A 21908-nucleotide genomic window follows, 5' to 3' on the forward strand; every position below is an offset into this window, starting at 1 on the left:
TTTCGACCTTTTCAAAAGAAAGCACCCCGGCAGCCCCGCACCATCGGCCTCTTTTTTAAGCCTCTCACCGCAACTCGGGGCTCTCCTCTAAAAACGCTCGCCCATGACCCCGCCAAGGTGATTTCTAACATATTCTCTTCCTCCCCGCACCCCCCCTCCTGGGGCACCGCCCCACGCCTGAAAACGGGCCTTTCCCACCCACGAGGGGACCGTATCTCCGGGCGCATGGTCCGAAATCACTGCCGCCGCCTCCGCGTTGACCGCGACGTTTGTAGTTACGCAGAGGGCGGAAGGCGCGCTCTGTCTCGCTTTTTCAGCTGGGAAAAAAGAAACCTTGCCCTCCGCGGGGCGGGGCGGGGCGGGGCCGCTCCCCAGGCTGCCCCCGACGGGGTTCGCCTTTGTTCGGCGGGGCGGCCCTGGGGGGGAGGCGGGCCGGGGAGGGGGGAGCGGAGGGGGGAGCGGGGGGGGGGGAGAGGCGGGCCCCGGCGGGGGAAGGCGGGCGGGGGAGGCGGTCCCGGGGCGCGGCCCGTCCGGCCCGGCGGCGGGAGGCGCGGAGGGGCCGGGCGGGGGCAGCGCGGCCGCCGCCGCCGCCGCCGGAGGAGCCGCCCCCCGCGCCGAGGTCTGGGCGCTCGGCCCCTCCGCTCCGCTCCGCTGCGCTCCGTGGCGGCGGGGGCATGTGGCGGGGGCTGGCGGTGCTGGCCCTGGCCGGGCTGCTGGTGCTGGGCCGGGCGCCGGCGGGGCGGGCGGCGGCCTGCGAGCCGGTGCGCATCCCGCTCTGCAAGCCGCTGCCCTGGAACATGACCAAGATGCCGAACCACCTGCACCACAGCACGCAGGCCAACGCCGTGCTGGCCATGGAGCAGTTCGAGGGGCTGCTGGGCACCAACTGCAGCCCCGACCTCCTCTTCTTCCTCTGCGCCATGTACGCGCCCATCTGCACCATCGACTTCCAGCACGAGCCCATCAAGCCCTGCAAGTCGGTGTGCGAGCGCGCCCGCGCCGGCTGCGAGCCCGTCCTCATCCGCTACCGCCACGCCTGGCCCGACAGCCTGGCCTGCGACGAGCTGCCGCTCTACGACCGCGGCGTCTGCATCTCCCCCGAGGCCATCGTCACCGCCGAGGGCGCCGGTGAGTGCCCGGCGCCGGGGCCGCTCCGCCCGGACAATGGGCGCCGGCCGGCGGGGAGGGGAGCCCGCCCCGGGGAGCCCTCACCCTTCCTCCGCTCTTTCGGACTTCTCTCTAAGCCTCTTGTCTTCCCCTCCGCTTTTTCTCCCTCCTCTTTTCTCCGCCTTTACCAGCCGCACCGCTGCTGGAAAAGTTTGGCTGTTGGGAAGGAGGGGGTGTGACAAATGACAGCCCGGCCGGCGCGCTGGGGAGCGCTTCAAAGTGTGGGAGCGACAACCCTCGCTTCACGAAAACGGGAGACGTTTCGGTGTCCCGCTTCGGTATTTCAGCAGCAGCGGTTGCCCGCCGAGAAGCAGAGCCACCCAGGAGAGAGGTGCCGCGCTGGTCCCCGGGCCGCCAGCGCCCGCCCCGCCGCGCTTTGCTGGTCGCCGGCCGCTCGCCCTCCCTAGGGCCGGCAGCTCCCCTCCCGCGCCAGGCCATCGCCCCCCGGGCGCAGCCAGCGGGGTTGGGGGACGGGGCTGTGCCCCGAGGAGCCCCGGGCAGGAGCTGGGGGGCCGTGCTCTGCTCAGCCCCCCGCCATGCCCGTGCTGGCACGCAGGCAGCCGCAGGGGGGAACACAGCCTCCTCTCGGCGGTTGGCACCGACGGCACAGGCCGCCCGTCAGGTCCCCGGGCTCGCGAGTTACGGTCGGGAGAGGAGCTCAGCAAAGGCGCAGCCCTCCGCTGCGCTTCATTCCCGGTGTCCCCACGCAAGCCGAAGGCTGCCTCCAGCTCTGAGGCAGCTCCGGTGCGGCTCTGATGGTACCGGACCCCCGCGGGCACCGACGAGCCGTTGGAGCCCCTCGGCTTTCCCGCTGCGGCCCGTTTCCCCGGCTGCGCTCGCAGGGGTCCCGCGGGACGGCCGGCGCGGGGTGTCCGGCCGCTGTCCGGGGGTCCCGGGCAGGCAGGAGCATCTCTGTGCGGTTGGGTGAAGAGTTCCAAGCACCCAGGCCACCACGATGCTGCAAACCCGCTGTTGCTCGGGGACCCTGCTCTGTTAGGGCTGTGCCCCCATCACCCCTGCCTTTGGGCTGGAGCAGCTAGCGGGGCACAGCTCCAACGTGGTGAGCCGGGCACCACAGAAATATTAAACTGAAGGAGCTATTGAACAGGAAATTAAAGCAAGCTGGTGGGTGGTTATCACAAGTGAGCTTTGACCTTTACGAAGTAACCACATTTCCTGAGGAAAGTACTCGAGGAAAGCGTTTGCTGCTGGTGGAACCAAGCTGCGTTTCCTTGCTGCAGAGCTGCAGTGTCGGTGGGTCTGCCAGACCTCTCCATCAGAGGAGCGGGAGAGCTGAGCTGGGGCAGGGGCGCGGCTCAGAGGGGTCGGTGGCTGAGGCAGAGCAGCACCCACGCGCCCCACGGGCTCCCGGTGCTGCCGTCCGGCTCCACCGCGGCCCGCAGCTGGGGCAGCGGATCCCACCTCTCCATCCTTCCCCAGCAGTGGCCTGTGAATGAAAGGGATTTTTTTTCATGCTGTGCTCAGCACAGTATTTGACTGTGCTTCTGTCCCATTACCAAATGCTTTATGTATCCCACTGTCAGCAATGCCAAACACTGTAATTCCTGTTTTCCTCTCCTAACAAATCTTCAGTCTGGTTTCCTGACCGTGCTCCCCAGCTCAGCCTTCCCAGGTAAGCTGCTCTCTCTCCACTCCTTCCCATTTATTTGTAGGCCAGACTAACCCCGCTCCTTCTCTGACTCCATCGAGTTACCCTCTCCACCTCTTGAAATCTCAATGACCGTACCATGATACCTCTACTCGTTACTACTATTTCTCTCTAACCCTTCTAATTGCTCCCCTCTCGCCTTTCCACCCTTCCTCCACCCCGCAGTTGTCCCCAGCCTGCAAACCCAACCATCTATTTTTGCCTGCAGCTCCCTTGCCGCTGCAGCTGCTGCTGCTCTCTGGGGACTGCAGACCTGCTGGGATGGTTTGGGGAAGTGCGGTTTTGAACACCAAGAACCTTTCTCTGCAGCATTGAGGTGCTTTCAAAACCGCCTTGAAAATGGCTCCAGACTGAGCGAGGCTTGGCAGGTCTGCAGTGATTTGAAAGCAATCGCATTCAAATCTGGAGGGAGGAAGTTTGGCTAAAATTGCCCCCGAGTTACCTATTTCTGAGGACCTTAGCAGTACAATAACCTCTTTGAGGGATTCCAGGGCCGGATCCATGAAAACTCTCTTTCAGTGAATGAGAACCTGATGACATTCTCATTTCTGGGCTGAAAATTTTGAACTGATGCATTATGCACCAGACTGAAAGAATCCTTCTTGAGGGAATAAAACTGCCCCTTTAGAAAGCAGAGTGAAGGATTCCTGTTCTAGGAAAAGGTAAGGTGAACACTTCCAAATTCAATTCCCCAATTAAAGGATTGCAGCCAAGTAGAAGATACGAAAAACCAACTGCCTCAGGGGGAGCGTGCAGAATACTTGCTCTTATTTTATCTCCTAAACGTTCCTGCCCCTTGTGTTGTCTGTAAACTACATCTATTAGAGCAGACAGAAATATAAATCCATTTTTTCATGGTCTTCTGTTGTAGAAGAAGGTCCTTTTTTTAGTCTTTGGAAGTGAATTCTTGATTTTTCTTTCATTTTTTGCTACCTGCAATGTAACAGGATTCTACTGTTTCCTTTCCTCTTGAGGCCTCTGCATTATTACTGGGGAGGGTTAATGCATTTGTCTAGTCCCTTCCATAAGGCAGCAGCCTGAAGGGTGACCCGGTCAGATTTTGTCCTTATCAGAGCAGGAACAGGGTTCAGAAAGCCCAATTTCCATTCCTTTTCCAGTATGAGGCCATGCATCTTACTTAGGAGCACACGGTTCAGCTGGATGCAGGGGCCTTTCTGACCCTCGGGACACACTTTCTTCAGGTTGAGTCGCCTGCAGGAGGCTGCAGCGGGTTAACATCATGCTGGATCAATTATCGTCTGCTCTTCTGCAGCCAGGAAGAGCTTGTACAGACGCTCGCAAAAATTCCCCGTCACCATTAAAGTAATTGGTCTTGACTTTCATTTCAGTGACGACAAGTTGAAGATCATTTGAAGTTCACTTGACTTTTTTTTCTTTGGCTGATGTTGCGGTAAAAGATGAGAAATTCCTCTCCGATCAGCTGTATTCTCCATGCCTAGTAGACGGTGGCTGTTGCAAAATCTGGAGAAACTGTGGTTAGCAACATCTGTGGCAAATCCCAGTAAGAAGTTCACTTTTGGTTATTGAGGCACAGGTTACGAGTCCTCCACAAACATCTTCTAGGACCTCTTTCCACGTGCAGCCCAGGTGGTAAGGAAGATCTAGAGGCTTCCTCTTTGCAGGAACGAGGGAGTTATTTGTGTCATTCTCCTGATGTTCTTCAGGGCTGCTGACGCATTGAAGGGATGAAATAGCCGCTGCTATGTCTGTGGTGGAGAAGGCTGATAGGAACAGTAGAACTGCCTTGGTTAGGGCTCAGAAGAAGAGCTCTGCAGACCCCCTGGGCTTGTGCTGGTCTCCAAAACGTGAGGGTGAGCTGCTGTACCACTGCTGATACGGAGCTCTGACGTTCCTCAGATGACAGGCACCACCTTCAAACAAGCGTCCTGTGGGAAACATATCTATCTTTTTTTTTCATTATCTTTGTGAAGTGTCTGGGTTCCTTTACACCCAGGCAGCAGAGGGACTCCTCGGATGCGGTGTGGGTGTTCTGGAGGCAGGTGTGACACTGAATGTTCTGGCTTTTTGTGGAAGATCAGAGAAATCACAGTCCAGGATGGAGGATGAAAACGCCTCTTAGCAATACCTTAACTTCCCAGGTGTGAGATTAGTACGTGCTAACGTCCTCTGTACCTTACGGCTTTTATCCTGCATCCCTGTCCTGTGCTTTTTGGGGATTGGAAGTGGTTTGACTCACAGATACCATACAAGCTGTCTTGCGTATGCAGGAGGTCCCATTCACGTGCTCCATATATTTCAGTCTCTGTGTGCATATGCTGACTCTTCCTCACATCGATCAGATTATCTGCTTCCTTCGTTCAGGGTCCCGTCAAATCTTCTTTAGCCTGTGAAGCAGTGAGAAGTGCAGACAGACAAAAACTGTCTTGAATCTAAAATTTCAATAGCGGGACCTGTCTTTAATTTTACATGTCATAAATGACCAGCCTGAACACAGTCACTGCTGGTGTTGGGATGCTGACTCAGAAAAGCACTTCAGCGCATGTGCTTGGCTGCTACTGTCTAGCAGAGTGTTTATGTCTCAAGTGACATGTTTATTCCTGTTTTGAAGAGGGAACTGGCAATAAAAGGAGAGCAGTATGATGGGTACCGTGCGTATTGGAGGACGGATCCGTCAGTTGGATTTCTGTCTCATCGTATCTTATTTAGACAGAAAAATAGCTTGCAGGTGCATTGGGTTGTTGATGAGATGTTGGAGAAAAGGGAAGCACCATCACAAGGTATCAACCATGTGTAATTTATGTCCGAACCATTTTGGGTGATTATCGTAAGATGGCTGAGGAGAACTCTGAATCTCTTAAAAAAAATACCACCTCTGTTAAACATTAAAGAAAATTAAAGATTATTCAAGTGATGACGTATTTTCTTAAATCTTATATGAACCCATGATTTCTCCCTGTAGGCCAAGTCCTCTGTACCTGCCTGTCTGCCTAGATGAATTCACAGTAATCCAGTATGTGGTTTTGGCATTGTATGCTTAAAAGAAAAGTGAAGGAGCCGTTTCCCATGCTTGTTTTTCATATGTTATTAACTTCATTTCCAAAACAGTGGTTTCCAAACTCCAGATCAGATTTGCTCTGACTCAGACTTTGCATAGCTCTACTTATAGTAGCCGAAATGCACAGCGGTGTGAGGATAGTGTTTCAGACTGTACAGGGGATAAGCAGTCGTGCCCAGGTTGTCGTTTTAAAGTTGAGGTTTGATTTAGGTTTTTGCTCAAAACTCAGAAGCAGCGTCATTTCTCAGTTAAAGAACAAAATCATTGCAAGCTGGAAGCCTTAAAGAAGATGGGAAAAGTAAGTAAGAGTATTTAAACCTTATTAATGATGATACCACTGATGGTGTTATGCTATCACTTCAGTTTGTCTGCCTTTGTAGGTGGGGTCCCCTAGAATGGCTTTTATGGTCTAGGCATCAAGTCAAGACCTAGGCCATTAATTGTCATTGAAACCCAGCGGGATTCGTTATGTGGAATAATTCATTATGCGGAGTGGTCATGTTGTCACATTGCAGGCTGCTCTGCGACTTGGAGTTGAAGTGATCTGTATCAGATTTTAATGAGGATCGATTTTCCTATTTGCTTCGCTGTGCATGTTTTTGCAATCAGATTAGCAAAGATCCTCTCCGTATTAAGATCAGAAGTGGATTACAAAGTCTGAATTCATACATATTTGAAGGTTTCTTAATTAATGGGCCTCACAGATGTCTCCATCTGAAGAAAGTGCCCAAGCAGCACCGCTGGCTGCAGTTTTGTTCTTTGGAGCAGGGTGCCTGGAAAGGCTTCAGTAATAGCTGGGCCATATCCTTTAATTGCAGTGACAATCAGGATCGTGTTACTTTTGGCCCTTTCTCTGCTTTTTTTTTTTTTTTTTTTAAATTTAAACTGTGATATAAGTAAGATGTTTGCTCAAAACTAAGTTGTACCAACTTGTTTCCCTTTTCCCAAACCTCTCATCCAAATCTGTGATCCAGGCATTGTTACTTTGTGTACTTACTATGCAAGTGGCTCCTTGTTAGTGGTTTGGGTTTTTTATATAGCATCCCTCTGGAAAGTGATTAATTAAAATGGCTTATTGGAAAAAATCAGTTTGGATTTTTTCCCCTGCTCTTAAAATTTAGTAGGAAGCCTTTGGATTGGAGCTCTGGATAGTATTTCCTCTTTGGCAATCCTGCTAATCATCGCTGACAGATATTTCTTTCAAAAAGATTGTTTTGCATAGACAAAACTTGGCAGAGAGGTCACCTCAGAAGAGAAGTGGAACAATAGGAAGTCGGTTGTTTATTTTTAAAAACAACTTTTTTTCCCCCCTCTGCATTACAACTGGAAGTCTAAGCAGTGTGCATCTCCTGATGGAGAGAGGTCTCTGCCCGTTAGACTGCTGGGGTCAGGGGATGGGTTGTCATGGTTGCTCACCCCCAGCTAAGATCTTCTGAGTGGGTGGTGGCAGGGCTGGCCCAGACCCTTTTCCCCGTTACTTCCCTGGTACATGAGAAGGGACCAGGCAGTATGAGCATGACCAGGGAAGGATCAGGGAGATGTGAAGCCTTTTCTGAGATGTGTTCTACAGTGGTGGAGGTCTCCGGTCCCCTGCACAAACCCACGCTACTCTCCATCAGTGGAAACTGCTCATCCCTAAATAAACATGAGTGCACTGGGAAAGATAAGCATCAAGGCAAGGCCAATACTTGCCTGGTCCAAGCCCTCGCAAGTAGGGAAATGAATCATGAAGTGATGTATCAGCACCTGTTTACTCCTCCTTAGCTTGTTGACAGACACCGTGCTCTGACCACAATTGCAGAGGACAACGCACTGCGCACTGCAGCCTTCACACAGGCACAGAAATGGGAGCCGTTTCCATTAATAGTTCCTCTGCACGCATCTAAATTACTCTTGTGGCACAGCCAGCTGCTTCGTCAGATACCCACAACCATTGGTTTAGGGTAGGACAAGTGACCTGGCGATTGAATGTAGAATTAGGAAAGGGGTTGTGGTTGTGGTGCGTTGGAATTTGGTAAAAATAAAGTAAGTTGTGTACTTAGGAGTGGCAGGGAACATCTGGTGGAAAGCAGTTTAGCTCCATGTTTGTTTGCAGGATCCGGCATATTGGACATATTGAGTGTTTACCAGCCACTCCTTGCATCAGTGTGAGTTTGAAGGACAGTTCCTCAGCAGGTACACATGAGCATTGTACCCTTGAGTGGGGTCAGGGAAGGCTGCAAAACCCTTACTGGGCTCTGGTTTATGTTAGTTGTAATTCCAGAGTGAATTGGGCTTTGATTTGCTCAAACACTGTGAAGTCATGACTGCTTGGATCAGCCCTTGGTTTAGGAAGGGAGAATGCACTTCAGGGCTTCTTTTTTCTTCCCCGTACCCTCTGTGGATGTGAAGATGGTAAACATTTAACCTGATACTTCGCTTGCTTCCTCTGATGGTGAAAATTTTTCTGCCCCTGGTAACAATTTTGTTGGCGTAGGGATTGTGCTTTGGAGGTGTGAATGAACCATCCCTTTGTTCAGAACTGAAGTACCTATTTTGGTAGAAATTGTAGCATTCTGGGCTATGTGAAGCACAAGAAAGAGTTGCCTTGACTATGTGCAAAGCCAGGCAGCCTTGAAGGCAGCCTGAGAAGTTGGCCAAGGCAACTGAAATGAGAGGGGCAGTGAATCTGGAGAGCTTTCTCTGCAGGGGTCTTGAATGCCCGGAGAGTGGTGAAACACCTGGGGCCAGTCTTAGGCACATGGAGAGGTAGAGCCACCTCTCTGTGGTTGGAGGCTGGGAGGTGTTGCAGACTCCTGTCTGCAGTGGGAGCAGATTATCAGACTAGAGACCCAAGTGCTCTCTATGCTTTTACCACGTCAGAAGGAATTGTAGGTTTAAAGCTATTATTTGGCTAAATGAACAAGACAACAGAGGATTGGCCCAGGAGAGGAAGAATGAGAAGAAATGCAGTCATCCTTTTACTTACCATTTGCAAGAGGAAAACCATTTTAATTCCTCTTTCATCATGTCCTGGAATACTAGAAAGCACTTGATACAACATAAAATGCATTTAAATTTGATGAAGACCTCTTTTTTATCTTGGTAGAGATCACAATCTCTAATTACCACCTGATAACAACAGCTTTTTTAAAGTTTGAGAACAGCTCAGGTGAATAATCAAAACATGTAAGTAAGAATTAGTGTGTATACTAATTAGCGTGTTACTTTGACTTGTTACAAGGCACCATAGAGAAGCCTTACAGTTGCGTCGAAGTAACCTGATAACCAAAGACCATATTGGCTCCATGAAAATGTTGGGTTTTTCTGTAAACTAAGATCCTGCGGTAGTTTAGAACTTTCTTTGGAATAAAATGGATGTGATTTTTGATTAGCAACAGGATATTGGATGTAAAAGAGCATCTATTCAATCCTTCTATGCTATTTTCTATACCCTTTGCTCTTTACATTGGTAGGAATAATTATTCCTGAAGTCTCAGTTTTTTGAAGTTAATTATTATGTTACTGAGGGAATTAGCTGTTTTTCAGATTTACTCTTGCCCTGTCATTTAGCCATATCCCCATTTATGTAAAGGAAGTTTCACATTGCTATAAGTAGTATAAATATGCATTAAGGTGGAGATTTTATTATTTTTTTTAAAAGAGGATGGCCAGATTAGAAGATTAACTAAGTAATATTAGATTTCTTGCAAGCAGGTATTTTAAAAATGTATTTATAGAATTTGTGATTAAATAATGGCCCCAGCCCTTAAAATTTAGTCCACACATCTAAACCCTTCACCTATACTGAGTATTGTCGGTGTCCTGGGCTGTTTTAGAGCCAAATCCTTACAGGTCAAGCTGCAAGAGGGGAGCTTTTGTTACATGGTCATGTATTCATTTGTCCTATGTTGTAAAAGCAGTGGTGTTGCATCCATGATAATGTAAGGATATAAGAAAGGTGATGTTTGTATGATACCAGCTGCCAGAGTTGAAAAAACTACATAAACATTTGGGCATGCAAAGTGAAAGAATGGCTTTTTCTTTGAAAACTCGTTTGTTTTTCCATTTTATGTGTCATTCTAGTAAAGTATACTGCCTCTCTATCAAATCCTGTTTCTTGCATTTTTTTTTCTGTAACTTGTACATTATATGCATTAACATACTTGTTTTTCATGATTAAGTATATGTAGAAGTCCATTAAATTGTGGGATTTAATAAACAATAGGTTTGAAATGGTGTGTTTTACTAATGTGGGACACATTCCACTTATGAATATGTCTAACAGCAGTTCTTTGGGCAGAGTGCCTTTTTTTCCTTCTGTTCCTTATCTGTCCTTCAAACTAATCAGTATGTTCTTAAACTGAGGGGAAGGGGAAGGTCTGAAACATTTGTTTTGGCATTTGCTTCAAGATATGATTGTGGTTGGTTTGATTTCCTCAGTAACCAAAAAAAATAAACCAAAAGTAATTTCTCCTTCATCATCTAATTAAATGCAAACACTACGTGTATTTTTTGTAGGTGCTCTAAGTTCATGCCATAAATTTCCATCCTTGTGCTAAATCTGCCAGATTGTGCACCAGTAGAAATGGGGTGTTTAATCTGCTTCAGCGTTTAACATGATGTGCTGGATTTGGGTAAAATTCGGATAAGAAATCATGTCGACTTTAACAGGCTGGCCTGTAGAACTTTACAATCTCTTTATTAATTAAGTTATTACGTTTTAATATACTAAATCTTAGAGAAAGAGAAAACATTGTAATGTGGGTGTATTGAAATAATCCAATATTAAAAATGCTAACATTTCTTTACATATTTTACGAATCCATGCCAGATTTCCCTATGGATTCTAATAACGGCAACTGTAGAGGCGCCGGCATCGGTAAGTACACTTTTATAAAACTGTATAATAAGCTATAATCTTTCAACTCCTTTTAATATTTGATTAAGAGGGGTACTAAGTGATGTTTAAATACTCTGTCTTGTCTGGGAATCCTGTAGACTGTGCTTCTGTATCCCATGGGCAGGTGGGATTTGGGGCTGGTCAGCTTGTGGACTTCAGCATACAACTCAATTAACTCTTCAGCCCGCCTTTTAGTGCTCATCACTTCTGCTTTTGTCAGGGCAAAATTTCTGTCAAATCAAGAGGGCTGTGCTGATGTCATTAAAAGTTTTATCTTGTACAGTGACAATGATTATTAAATGGATTTTCACCAGCCAAACCCAGTGAAGATAATGGTTTATTCTGACTTTAAATCTTGCAAATTAAATTCAGCCCTGTTTGTAGACGATGTTAACTGGAGGAGGTTGGGGCTGAGACCTTCTGAGACTGGTTTTATTCCAGCAAGTCCCCTGTTGCTTTTTATTTTCATTTTGGTTTTGCTGGAACTGAGCAAAACACCTTGAGTGTTACCACTAGTCATAAGCAATGCAAAGAAGCAAAGCCCAGGTTGGTAGCTAATAGATTATAGGAATGTGAAATCATTGCTCAAGCAAGCCAATGACTATAGGTTTCCTTGAATTTTATTACGATTCCTTCAGAAGTTTTCGTCTTAGGCCTTTGTCAAGAAGATGACACTTGGAAACCTAGTGTTGGGCATCATGTCTTTCCTTTTCCAGAGGAGCTGATGAGCTATAGTGTGCAGTGATGCTTAGTTTATTAATATAAACACCTAAGTATGATTGTGGAACATAAAATTAGATATCTACATAACATTGGATAACTTCAGCATTAATCTCTGTGACCAAATTGTAAAAAGGTATTAATAATGCTGTCCTGGTTTCGGCTGGGACAGAGTTAATTTTCTTCCTAGTAGCTGTTACAGTGCTGTGTTTTGGATTTAGTATGAGAATAATGTTGAATACACACCGATATTTTAGTTGCTGCTGGGCAGTGCTTATCCTAAGTCAAGGACTTTCCAGTTTCCCGTGCTCCGCCAGCGAGGAAGTGCACAGGAAGCTGGGGGGGGAGCATGGCCAGGACAGCTGACCCGAACTAGCCAAAGGGCTCTTCCATACCACAGGACATCATGCTCCCTATAGAAACGGGGGGGAGTTGGCCGCGGAGCAGATCACTGCCCGGGCATCGGTCAGCGGGTGATGAGCAACTGCATTGTGCATCACTTGTCCTTCTTGAGGTTTATTTCTCTCTCTTTTTGTTAACTTCCTTTTCATTACAATTACTATTATTATATTTTGTTTCAGTTATTAAACTGTTCTTATCTCAACCCACGAGTTTTACTTTTTTTTTCCAGTTTGCCTTCCCATCCCACCAGGGGGACGGGGGGAGTGAATGAGCAGCTGTGTGGTGTTTAGTTGCTGGGTGGGGTTAAACCACAACAAATGCCCAGCTTATAATACAGTTTTAAAATGTGATCAGTAGGTGCCAGTGTGAAAGTAGCTATGTAGGTGCAAAATGTTATTTAAATTGCAGTGTACTTCCTTTAGAAAGCCATCTACAATTACAAAAACCTGATAAAAGTAAGCCCCTTAACAAGCTTCACTTTAAATTGCCTTGAGCATTGGACCTTGTCTGAGAGAAAAATCTTTCTAAAGATTTTTATTACTAATGTTAGTATCTTCCTAGTTTTAAGCCACTCTGAATTGCATGGCATTGAGAAAGTGTGGATTTCATGCTCTACAGTGACTGTACAAAGAGCATACAAGTTTCACTTTGAGTATGAAAGTAAAGCTGGATACATTCAATGTCACCTTATATCAAAAATATTAAGCGTATCTTTAGCACTGCCTGTCCTTAGGGATATAGACAGCATGTAATACCAGTAAGTGGCCCTGGAGTGGAAGAGAAAGGAGTAAGATTCAGTTATATTGTTGCTGTCATGATGCTTTTCAACTAGTGAAAGCAAGACCAGACCTAAAAAAATCCCATCCAAAAAATAGGGTGAAGATGCGCAGAAAAACTGATGAAGAAAAGGAAGGCTAATATTTTTATCGCTGCCTTTTGCTGTACAAACATGATTTCTGGTTCAATGCACTGCACCTGTTTCAACTGACAAACACAGTTTAACCACCTAAAAGGCTGTGTTTCATAATTGCTTTATTTGTATGTTCGGTAAAGTAAATTTGTAATTCTGCCATTGTAAACAGAATTTTTTCTTTGCAAGTATCAACCTGATGTGTTTTAAAAAATCCTGGGTTCTGCTGTGTGGTTCTGGAGCACACTGCATGTGCTGCTGTGTATGGTTGCAGTGAGCAGTGCTTGTGGGTTACCCCTCTTCGAGGCACCTTTTATCCTTGCTAGTGTCCACTGGCAAAACTCTGAGGAAGCCTTCTGAGTCTGCCCAGGCTTTTTTGGGGGGGAGCTTTTTTACCTCTCTTGGCAGTAAGCTACGTTGTTGTCTGCTTCATCAGATGCTTTTCAAGTCATTTTCCAGAGGTTTTTTTTTATCCTTAGTGTATCAGGGAAGCATTTGCCAGATTTGAGTGCTTGCACCGATCAGTATTACAGCCAGGTTTTAGATTGTGCACGCACATATATTTAAGATGGCATGTTTCATGGTAGCGTTTCATGGGGAAAACACTTTTTCCAGTGTAGCCCATTTGTCTTGGCATTTACAGGGAGAAGTTTTCAAAGGTATAGATTTTGAGCTTTTGTTAGTCCTGTGTTGACTTGTATTAGAAAAGAACAGTTAATCAGCTGAGATCTCAGTGAAAACTGATGTGAGCCTCTGCTGCTTGTCTTGGTTCTTGGGATATAAGGCTGTTGTGATCCCAGAGCTCTTCTGGTAATTCTGGCAGCTTCAGAAGAGACTGTCATGTAAGATGGGACTTTCCCTCAGCATCAAGAGATGCAGGACAATTTTATAGCCACTTTTCGCACTCCCTGGGGAAGGCTCAACTTTGCCAAAAACATGCATCAATCAAATATGTATTCTCTAATACTCATGTTGGGCTTCCTTTGAAAGTCACTCTAGCAGGAATTGGGAGAGAGGAGTTGGTTCTAAGCTCTACAACTGACTTTATGACTGACCTTGGCGAGTGACTCTGTGTTAGTTTCTGTATCTCTAAATAGAAACTAGGAATAATGCAGCATTTTGTAAAGTTCTTTGAAATGTAAATTTGAATAGCACTAGGGCGCCTAGGAGGTATCCTTCATTTAAAAACACAGGCAGGTCTATAATTTGTCTCTAGAACAAGACTAATAAATTATATTCCTCAGATTAATAAAATAATCCAGTACCATTTTAAAATTGAGGGAAATGTGAGGCTATGTATTCTTGTCTTGTAATTTAGACTATTTTATTCTACTTGTGCCACAGAGCAAAGTGCTGTAGAGCAGGAGAACGTTGAAGTGCACGACCTGTTGGACTTGAACGCTGAGATGCCTGCATGAATGTGGATCACAGGAGCACAACTTTTGTGGCCTGTTTTGAGGCAGTTTATAAAATGGGCCATAATTTGGCCTAAAGTATGCATGAGCTCCCACAGGCAGAAGGGAAGCCAAAAATCACTTCCCTTCTCTGCCTTTATTATTTTAACACAGTCTCATACAAAAGCTGAAGTCTGTAGGACTCTATATATAGATTCCTGAGGATGTGTTTGAAATTCAAGGAAACAATATACTCTTCTTTTGAAATGTTCTCCTCTTTCCTGTATTTTTTTTTTGTATTTTCAACTACAAAAATTCTTTTAATAGAAAATAAATAATGATTTCAGAAGTCCATAAGCGTATGATTCCATCTCTTTTTTTTAATATGCAGAAATCATATATAACAAAGAAAAGTCCTTTTTCAGACTCTTCACGTTGGATTTAACTAAATCACTAGTTTATATGCGTTGGTATTTTAGAACGATGGTGTATAGAAATAGGCTGCATTAAGTCTACTTCCACTTAAATGCTAATTCAAATGTCAAAATAGATGACCATGTGTATGTAATACTGGGACCTGCTGTTTGAAAAGACTCCACCAAACTCTGCTTAGGCACTAGCTTGAAATAAGTAAATATTTGCATTAGAACAGCCAGCCATGAAATATTGGTGGTGTTAATGAACGCATAGGTCTGAAGCTTCAGCATTAGCACTCCCTGGCTCTAATGAAAATGTTTTTACCTCCGTTATTGTTCCCAGCTGTCTGGAAGCTGCACCACTGGAAATGCTGTACTGACAGTGCTCATTTGTATTGTCTTTTGAAGGCCATCCTCACTGCCATAAGGGCTAATAATTTCCCTATTTTAATTAAACCCCGAGGTTCTGGGTCATATTAAGATTGTGTAAAATTTACACAAAAATTGAGGAAGAGTCCAGAGCAGGATCAAAGGTAGCACCAAACCCTGCAGTAGTCAAGTGAAGTCCTTCAGCCTCTTAATCTCTCTTAAACCTCCTGCCAGATGCCGCTGAAGAGACATGGTTGAGGTTTCATTTTGCCAGGACCATCCCAGAAGCATTCAGAGCAGGGAGCCATGTGCTGCTTGGTCCTACCAGCCTCTGACAGGCTTCCTCTGTAGCTCTTAGACATCTTCAGGTGTAAGGGGGCTGTGCCACTGTAAGAAATCTTACAGTGCAGCTCCAAAGATAAACTGTACATTGAGAATTAGCCACAAAAATCATATTCCTTATGGTGAACGCCTGCTAGCCGGAATATCCCAGTTTGCTAAACCGAGCTGAGATATGTAGTCTCCAATCGAATCTTAAATCGTGCCCTTTTCTTTCTGTGTCTGTATTACGGTCTGTATGATTAAAGGTACTGAAAGGAGGGCGTTCAGTAAGTGTGGTACAGAGGAGAGAATGGCATTGTAAGGATATGGAATCGCAGCACCTCCGAGTCCAAGATTGAACCTTGAATTGGCTTAAAATGGAAGATTTTGTCATGTCAGACTCCAAGTCCTTGTGTCTTTGTTGTTGTGGTGTTAGTTCGTTGTAGTGGTTTGTGGGTTAGGTGGCTGTAGTGGTTTGGTTTGGTTGGGTTTTTTTAAATTTCAGTGTGTCAAGTTTTCTCTTAGAAACCTTTAAGCTCTTTTGGACAGTTCCATGACATCTTCCAACAGAACAGACAAGGAATGCCCTGTGGTTGTTAATATTTCACATGCCTGTAATAAACAAGTCAATTCAGTGAAATTTTCATTAGGTGTGAGTTTGAGGTTGTGGGGAGATTGTCACTGAACATATGCTTTTTTCTTTCTAAACAAAACTTTCTGTTTTTATAGAACGCTGCAAATGCAAGCCTATAAAAGCTACCCAGAAGACCTATCTACGCAACAATTATAACTACGGTAAGAGCAGCTGCATGGCCAGCTCCCAACATTTTTAAGGCTACAGTAAGGGGAAAATTTTCATTAAAAAAGCCTATGGTTCCAATTACTGATGGTTAATCCAGTGGTGCTTATTACAGAAGGAAGATGTGGCCTGAAATATTTCCAAACTGGAAGGATGGAGAGGATTAGCTTAATATGTTAGTAAAACAGTTAGTAAAATCAGTGTCAGCACAGGCATTTGGGGTTGGTGCACTTCATTAGTGTGAAAAGTGATGTGACAAAAATAATGTTGTGGGCTGCTATGCCTGAAGTGCCTCTGATTTCCAGCTCTGATGTGCTCTGCTTTTGCAGAAAGGATGTTTTTACTAACTTTCAGGCCTATGAGCTCACCATGGGGTCTAACAGACATATAAGGTTCTTTTCTCCTCACATATTGAAGGCAGCAATAAGCATTTTGGCAGCTGTTTTATGCTGTCAGTAACACCTGTAAACATGCATGGTGTCTATTATGTCTTCACTTGTCCAAATTGTCCTGGTCTTCAGGCATATCACAAGCTCAGGCTGCAACTTTTCTTCATACTGTTTGTTTTAAGCAAATTAGGCTGATGAAACCAGTGAATACCTATCACAGGAACTGAACAATTGGGCCTATCCTTTTTCCCATTAGTCATGTGAATAGCCTTAGGCTCAGTGAACTTAAAGACTTCATTTAAATGGTAGTGGTTGCGTAATATTTATTAAGATTATGCATTTATACAACTTGTCAGATAAGCTTCTTTTAAAAATAGATCCTATTAAAAGCTAAAAAATTATAATTGTACTCAGTCAAACATAATTGTTACTTTTTAGGTGACTAGTCAGTTTTATGTTGTTTTGGTGGATTTGTTTGAAAACGAAAAAAGTGACTGTTCTCTAGTGAGTACCTGCACACGGTAGAGAGTCGCTGAGCGTGCTACTGCCCATCTTTTCAAGCTTTTGAAATTGAAGAGGTTTCAAAATGCATTTGAAATAACTTCAAAGTAAAGCAAGATTTTGTTTTGAAATCTTACAAGGTTTTAAGGAAGTGGATCACTTGGGGTAAATTGTGTATATTAAATTACTAAGTTACAAGTTACTAATTGTTGGCAGCTGTATTTAATGTGGTTGCAATACATGCTGGTTGCTGGTCTTTATGGGCAACGCATGTGAAGAGAGGAGATGTGTAAGTCCATGGAAGAAACTGGGAATCGGGGGAATCTGCTATTTGTAATGTAAAGGGACGCTTGTTTGCAAGCTGTGAAAGATGTGGCATTCTCTAGAGCATGACCTCTGGACTGGCTTTGCATTTGCATGTGGTATCAGTTCACTGGTCACCATGCGACAAACAAAAAGAGTTGCCTTTGAAAGGCAATTTTTCCTCCTATGCAACCTAAGGCAAAAAGAAAGGGTGAGGGAGGAAACAATTAGATGGGTCATCAGGTCAAGATCAGGAGTGTTTTGAGTTCCTAAAGAGCAGAGCACATTGGTGCTGGGTCACTGGAGAGAGAATATGAAAGGTAAGGGCCTGTCATCCAGCAGAAGTAGTGATATGAGAGGTTTTAATGCACATTCACGTTTCATGAAGGGTTGAGAGGGACAAATTAAGTTTGGTCATCTGTACTGCACGTAGTCAGAGAGGGAGCAGTTGCAGCTCGAGAGAGGAGGAGAGCATACAAGGAATGAGTTAAATGTATTGAAAGTGGAAAGGACGAAGAAGAAGGGATGCTAAGTTAAAGCCCAACTTAAACAGGATATAAATCCAACTGGTACATAACTCCTGCTCGTGACCATACTGTTACAAGATACACTGAGCTACTGGACCCTCCTGGTGGAGGATGAAGTAATGAAGTGAAGAGATGGGGGCAGGGACATTGCTGGAGTTCAGCTAAGCTTTTGATAATGGACCATGCAAAAGACTAATCCCAGAGGTCACCAAGAACGGCTTGGGGGTGACCTGCATTATCTGCTGCTGTTAACTACACTCTTTGTGACTTTTTCTCAGTCATTCGGGCTAAAGTGAAGGAGGTGAAGACTAAATGTCACGACGTCACTGCAGTAGTGGAAGTAAAGGAGATCCTAAAATCTTCCCTGGTGAACATCCCAAAGGACACTGTAAACCTTCACACGAACTCCGGCTGCCTGTGCCCACCGCTCAGCACCAACGAAGAGTACATCATTATGGGCTATGAAGATGAGGAGCGCTCCAGGTAACTCTTTCTGCATAGTCCTTGGAGCATATTTGTTGTTTGATGCCCTGCCTGTAAAGCTGAACTTCAGAGTCACCAGGAAAGGAAAACTTTGTGACTCTCTGTACAGCTCTTTAGTGGTGTTCAGGGGGGACAAGGCTCTCTGCAGGCACAGAGACCTTAGTCTTGTGTGTGTTGGGTTTTGTAGCTTGTGCATGCCTGTTGGTGGAGTAACTGGTTGTCTCTGTTGTGTAGGTTACTCTTGGTGGAAGGCTCCATAGCTGAGAAATGGAAGGATCGTCTCGGTAAAAAAGTAAAGGTAAGAAACTATCTCACCAAAAGTCAAATGTTGCAGATGCCATGAAACATCTACCTAATCTTTTCAAAATAAGAGAAGAAAATACACATGCTGACCCCAGTTAATTAATATCAAGTATCAAAAATTAACTTGGTGTGTTATTTCCTGTCTTAGTCAGAAATGCATGCTAAATAAGCTAAAGGGATACATTGAATTACCCCAAAGTACACCAGTGTAGCAGCAACCAAAACTTCTGTCTCAAAAAAAGCAAACAGTAGGCGTGTTTTAACTCCGTAAGCAAACTGTGCATTCTGCAACACATGCCTACTTAATTGGGATGTGATACTAATCAAAAAAAAAAGAGGCCTTTACAAATGTTTTCTAGGCTAAGTCAGAATTATACTTTTTGGATTTAATATTCTTTAAATACAGTTCTCTTGCCAAACTGTGTGGATTAGCAACTATTTTAAATTTACCTTCCTGGCTTAGACGAGGGAGGTATGTGACAACGAAGTCATGACATAAGGACTTGGAAGCAATGAGCTCAGATGCAAGCAATATATGAAAATAAATGTTTTCTGATTTAAATATATTCTAATGCCTTCTGAGTTCTGAGGGGATTGCCTTTTTAAGTTTTGATGCACTGCAAAGTATCAGTGATTTTGACATTGTTAGGAGTGTCACTGTACACAGAACATTCTTATTTGGAAACAATTTCTCAACTGTTGATTTGACATAACGGTTGTGCCTGTGCAAACCAGTCTCCTCTTCCACTCAACACTTTCTTCAGCGGTGTTGATGGTGACTGGCAGGAAAATACTGTTCTGATTCCAATTGCAAGATACTCTGTGCCCGTTTGTCACATCCACAGAGATTACATGAGTGAAAATACAGGGGCATCTTAGTCCAAGTTGTTGTTTGATTTGGCAGAACCTGATGAAATCAAGTGCTGCAGAGCAAATACCGCGTTACCACTGTGGGCTGACTTCTGCTCAGTTCCAGTTCTGGGGTGGCAGTGTCATTTGTTGGGGTTTCTTTGGGAACTCACTTACTGCTCACTTATTTCCTTGCGGCCTGTGACCCGCTGCCTCTGCCCTCACGCCCAGCCTGGGGCTGCTGAGGACCACACCATGTCGCCACTTGCTTCTCATCATAATCTCCTTTTCCAAAAGCATCATCAGTTGTACCAACTGTATTTATTAACTTTTTTTGTACTGCAGTTGCTATTACCTGGAAAAGTAATTTTCAGTTAATAAAAATCACTTGACTATTTTTTCATCCTGCTTTCCCCAAAGAATAGCTTCATCTAAATGTTATTATTTATAAGGTGAGATGCTTTTGTGCTGAAGCTATTATGCCTAGTATCAGCCCCTTCATTCACAGAAGCTACAAGAAATCCAGGGAATGGTTTCTCTTTTTAAAGTGACTTTTACCGATAACCTCACATTCCACCATTTGAGCCCAATCCAGGGTAACACAGTGGAAACAGGGACGACTTTTTTTTTTTTTGCTGCTGTTTGTAAAGACACGCAGTTGCTTTACATACGACTTGTTTTTTCTTCTGTATGCTCTTTTGTAATTTCTTTGCCTTTCAATATGCAGCGCTGGGATCAGAAACTCCGCCACCTGGGGAAGGGGAAGGGAGAGCCTGGACACAGCGACTCGGCTCCGAAGCCCGGCAAACCCAGCAGTGCCCGACAAGCGCGTAGTTAGGTGCGGGATGCATTGACATGCAGTGGACTATCTACCGACACTTCATTGTTGGAGCAGCAAAGGAGAAATTGCACTATTGCACGTTATATTATATTGTTTACTACAAAATAATGTTTTAGGTTATATTAGTTTTTATTCTTTCTCTTGTTTTCTGCCTTTTTTTTTTCTTCGGATGTGTGCAAGCTCTGGAAATATATATTTTTTTCTGTTACTAAGAACTGCCTTTATGAGATGGGGAAAGATAAGGACATGTTGAATTTACCATTTTGTCTCCTGACTCTTCTTAGGGAGAAATTTCTGATGCAAGCAGGAATGAGATCTGGCCAAGACCATTGCTTAAAGTCATGACTCACACAGGGTTTCCTCTTCTACATTTTCTTGGTCAGTGTTTGCTGAAACTTACTGTATTGGGGGGAGGTTGTTATCTGGTTTTAAGTGCATAATTTTTTATTCTGAAATATAGAAAGAAGTAATGTTAAGAGAACTGTTTTAATCAGTACGTCTTTGTTAAGTTTTCTTATAAATAAACTACTTGTGTAAGCCAAAGTCTAACTTAAAATACTTCCTGCGACAGACACGGTGTGCTTGTACACAGGGGACCTGGGTTTTCCAGTGCTCTGGACCTTGCAGGAAATTTTGAATAGTTCTGTTACCCCAGGATGTAATTTATAACATATTTCTTCTCTTATAATGGCAGTTTTTTTCCCGTTTTCTTTGTTTTCTCTGCTGAGTTGTAGGAGTAGACTGACTTACCAGGCCTGCTTCTCAGTACAGGTCTGCACTTTATCCTTTTGATTTTGTGGTGTTATTCTTAAATCTGTGCCTACATAAACAAGTGTTCAATGCTCAGTAAAATATGTCCAATAAAAGAATTGTAGTTGCCAACACAGACCTTATCTGACTTTCGAACCAACATCATATTTTTTATATTACTGTTGAAAATATAAAAAGCAAAAAAACTTCATTTTTGTGCTTTTATAGAATTCTTTGCAGATAGTGCCAACGTATTTTAAATTATCTTCTGTTTTCCTATTCTCCCATGCTCAAAAGAAATTAAAATGGGGTAAATAAAAGAACAGTCCTCTTTGCTGTAGTCAACAGAGGGGAACCCACTCTATTTAAGATGCAAATGGCTGTTGCTTTCTCAGCTGTCAGTACTATCTTAAGTGCATTAGAGCTGCCTTTCATTAAGAAAACAGTGTTGAACTGTTAGGTAGTTTGAAAATATGATTATAATAAGTAAACACAGAAATATTTAGGAATATTTATAATAATGCTATTTTAAGATTTCAGTTAATAACCAGAGGTCTCAGGGCAAGTTTTCCATTGGGCTGGATACCAAGCAAGTTGAAACAGAACTGTTTCCTGCAACACTCAGATACTATTTTTTTTTTAAATTAAAAATAAAGGGCTAATTTAGGGGAAAGATTGGCTCTGAAGGCTAGCAGTGGAGTATTAATCCTCCAGCTAGTTCAGTGTTTGCTCAGGGTACTGCATGGGCTGGCTTAGAAGCTGCGGAAAGGACTTTCAAAGAGGAAGCTGAATTAGAAGAATAAGAATTATTTAAGCAACAACAAAGCTATTCCCATTTGAAAACATCACTGTGGTGCATTTTGGACGTTGTAGCTT

At 44.4% G+C, this 21908-nt stretch overlaps 1 protein-coding gene across 1 annotated transcript; it reads left to right on the forward strand.

Moving 5' to 3' along the window:
* Positions 1-575: 575 nt before the first annotated feature.
* FRZB (frizzled related protein) lies at positions 576-21164 on the forward strand. Its single transcript, XM_074829672.1, has 6 exons — positions 576-1128; positions 10687-10734; positions 16017-16082; positions 18085-18289; positions 18524-18587; positions 20169-21164. Exons 1-6 carry the CDS (start codon positions 675-677, stop codon positions 20277-20279), a joined length of 948 nt encoding a protein of 315 aa, XP_074685773.1. The 5' UTR covers positions 576-674; the 3' UTR covers positions 20280-21164.
* Positions 21165-21908: the final 744 nt, after the last annotated feature.

The sequence above is a fragment of the Strix aluco genome, chromosome 6 (assembly GCF_031877795.1).
Source record: "Strix aluco isolate bStrAlu1 chromosome 6, bStrAlu1.hap1, whole genome shotgun sequence".
NCBI classification, from domain to species: domain Eukaryota; kingdom Metazoa; phylum Chordata; class Aves; order Strigiformes; family Strigidae; genus Strix; species Strix aluco.

Bases quoted from the DNA above. Each gene is read 5' to 3' on its own strand.
- FRZB (XM_074829672.1), top strand. From the start codon at position 675: ATGTGGCGGGGGCTGGCGGTGCTGGCCCTGGCCGGGCTGCTGGTGCTG. The intron at 1,129-10,686 runs GTGAGTGCCCGG...AATCCATGCCAG, and splicing joins CGTCACCGCCGAGGGCGCCG to ATTTCCCTATGGATTCTAAT. The intron at 18,588-20,168 runs GTAAGAAACTAT...TTCAATATGCAG, and splicing joins GTCTCGGTAAAAAAGTAAAG to CGCTGGGATCAGAAACTCCG.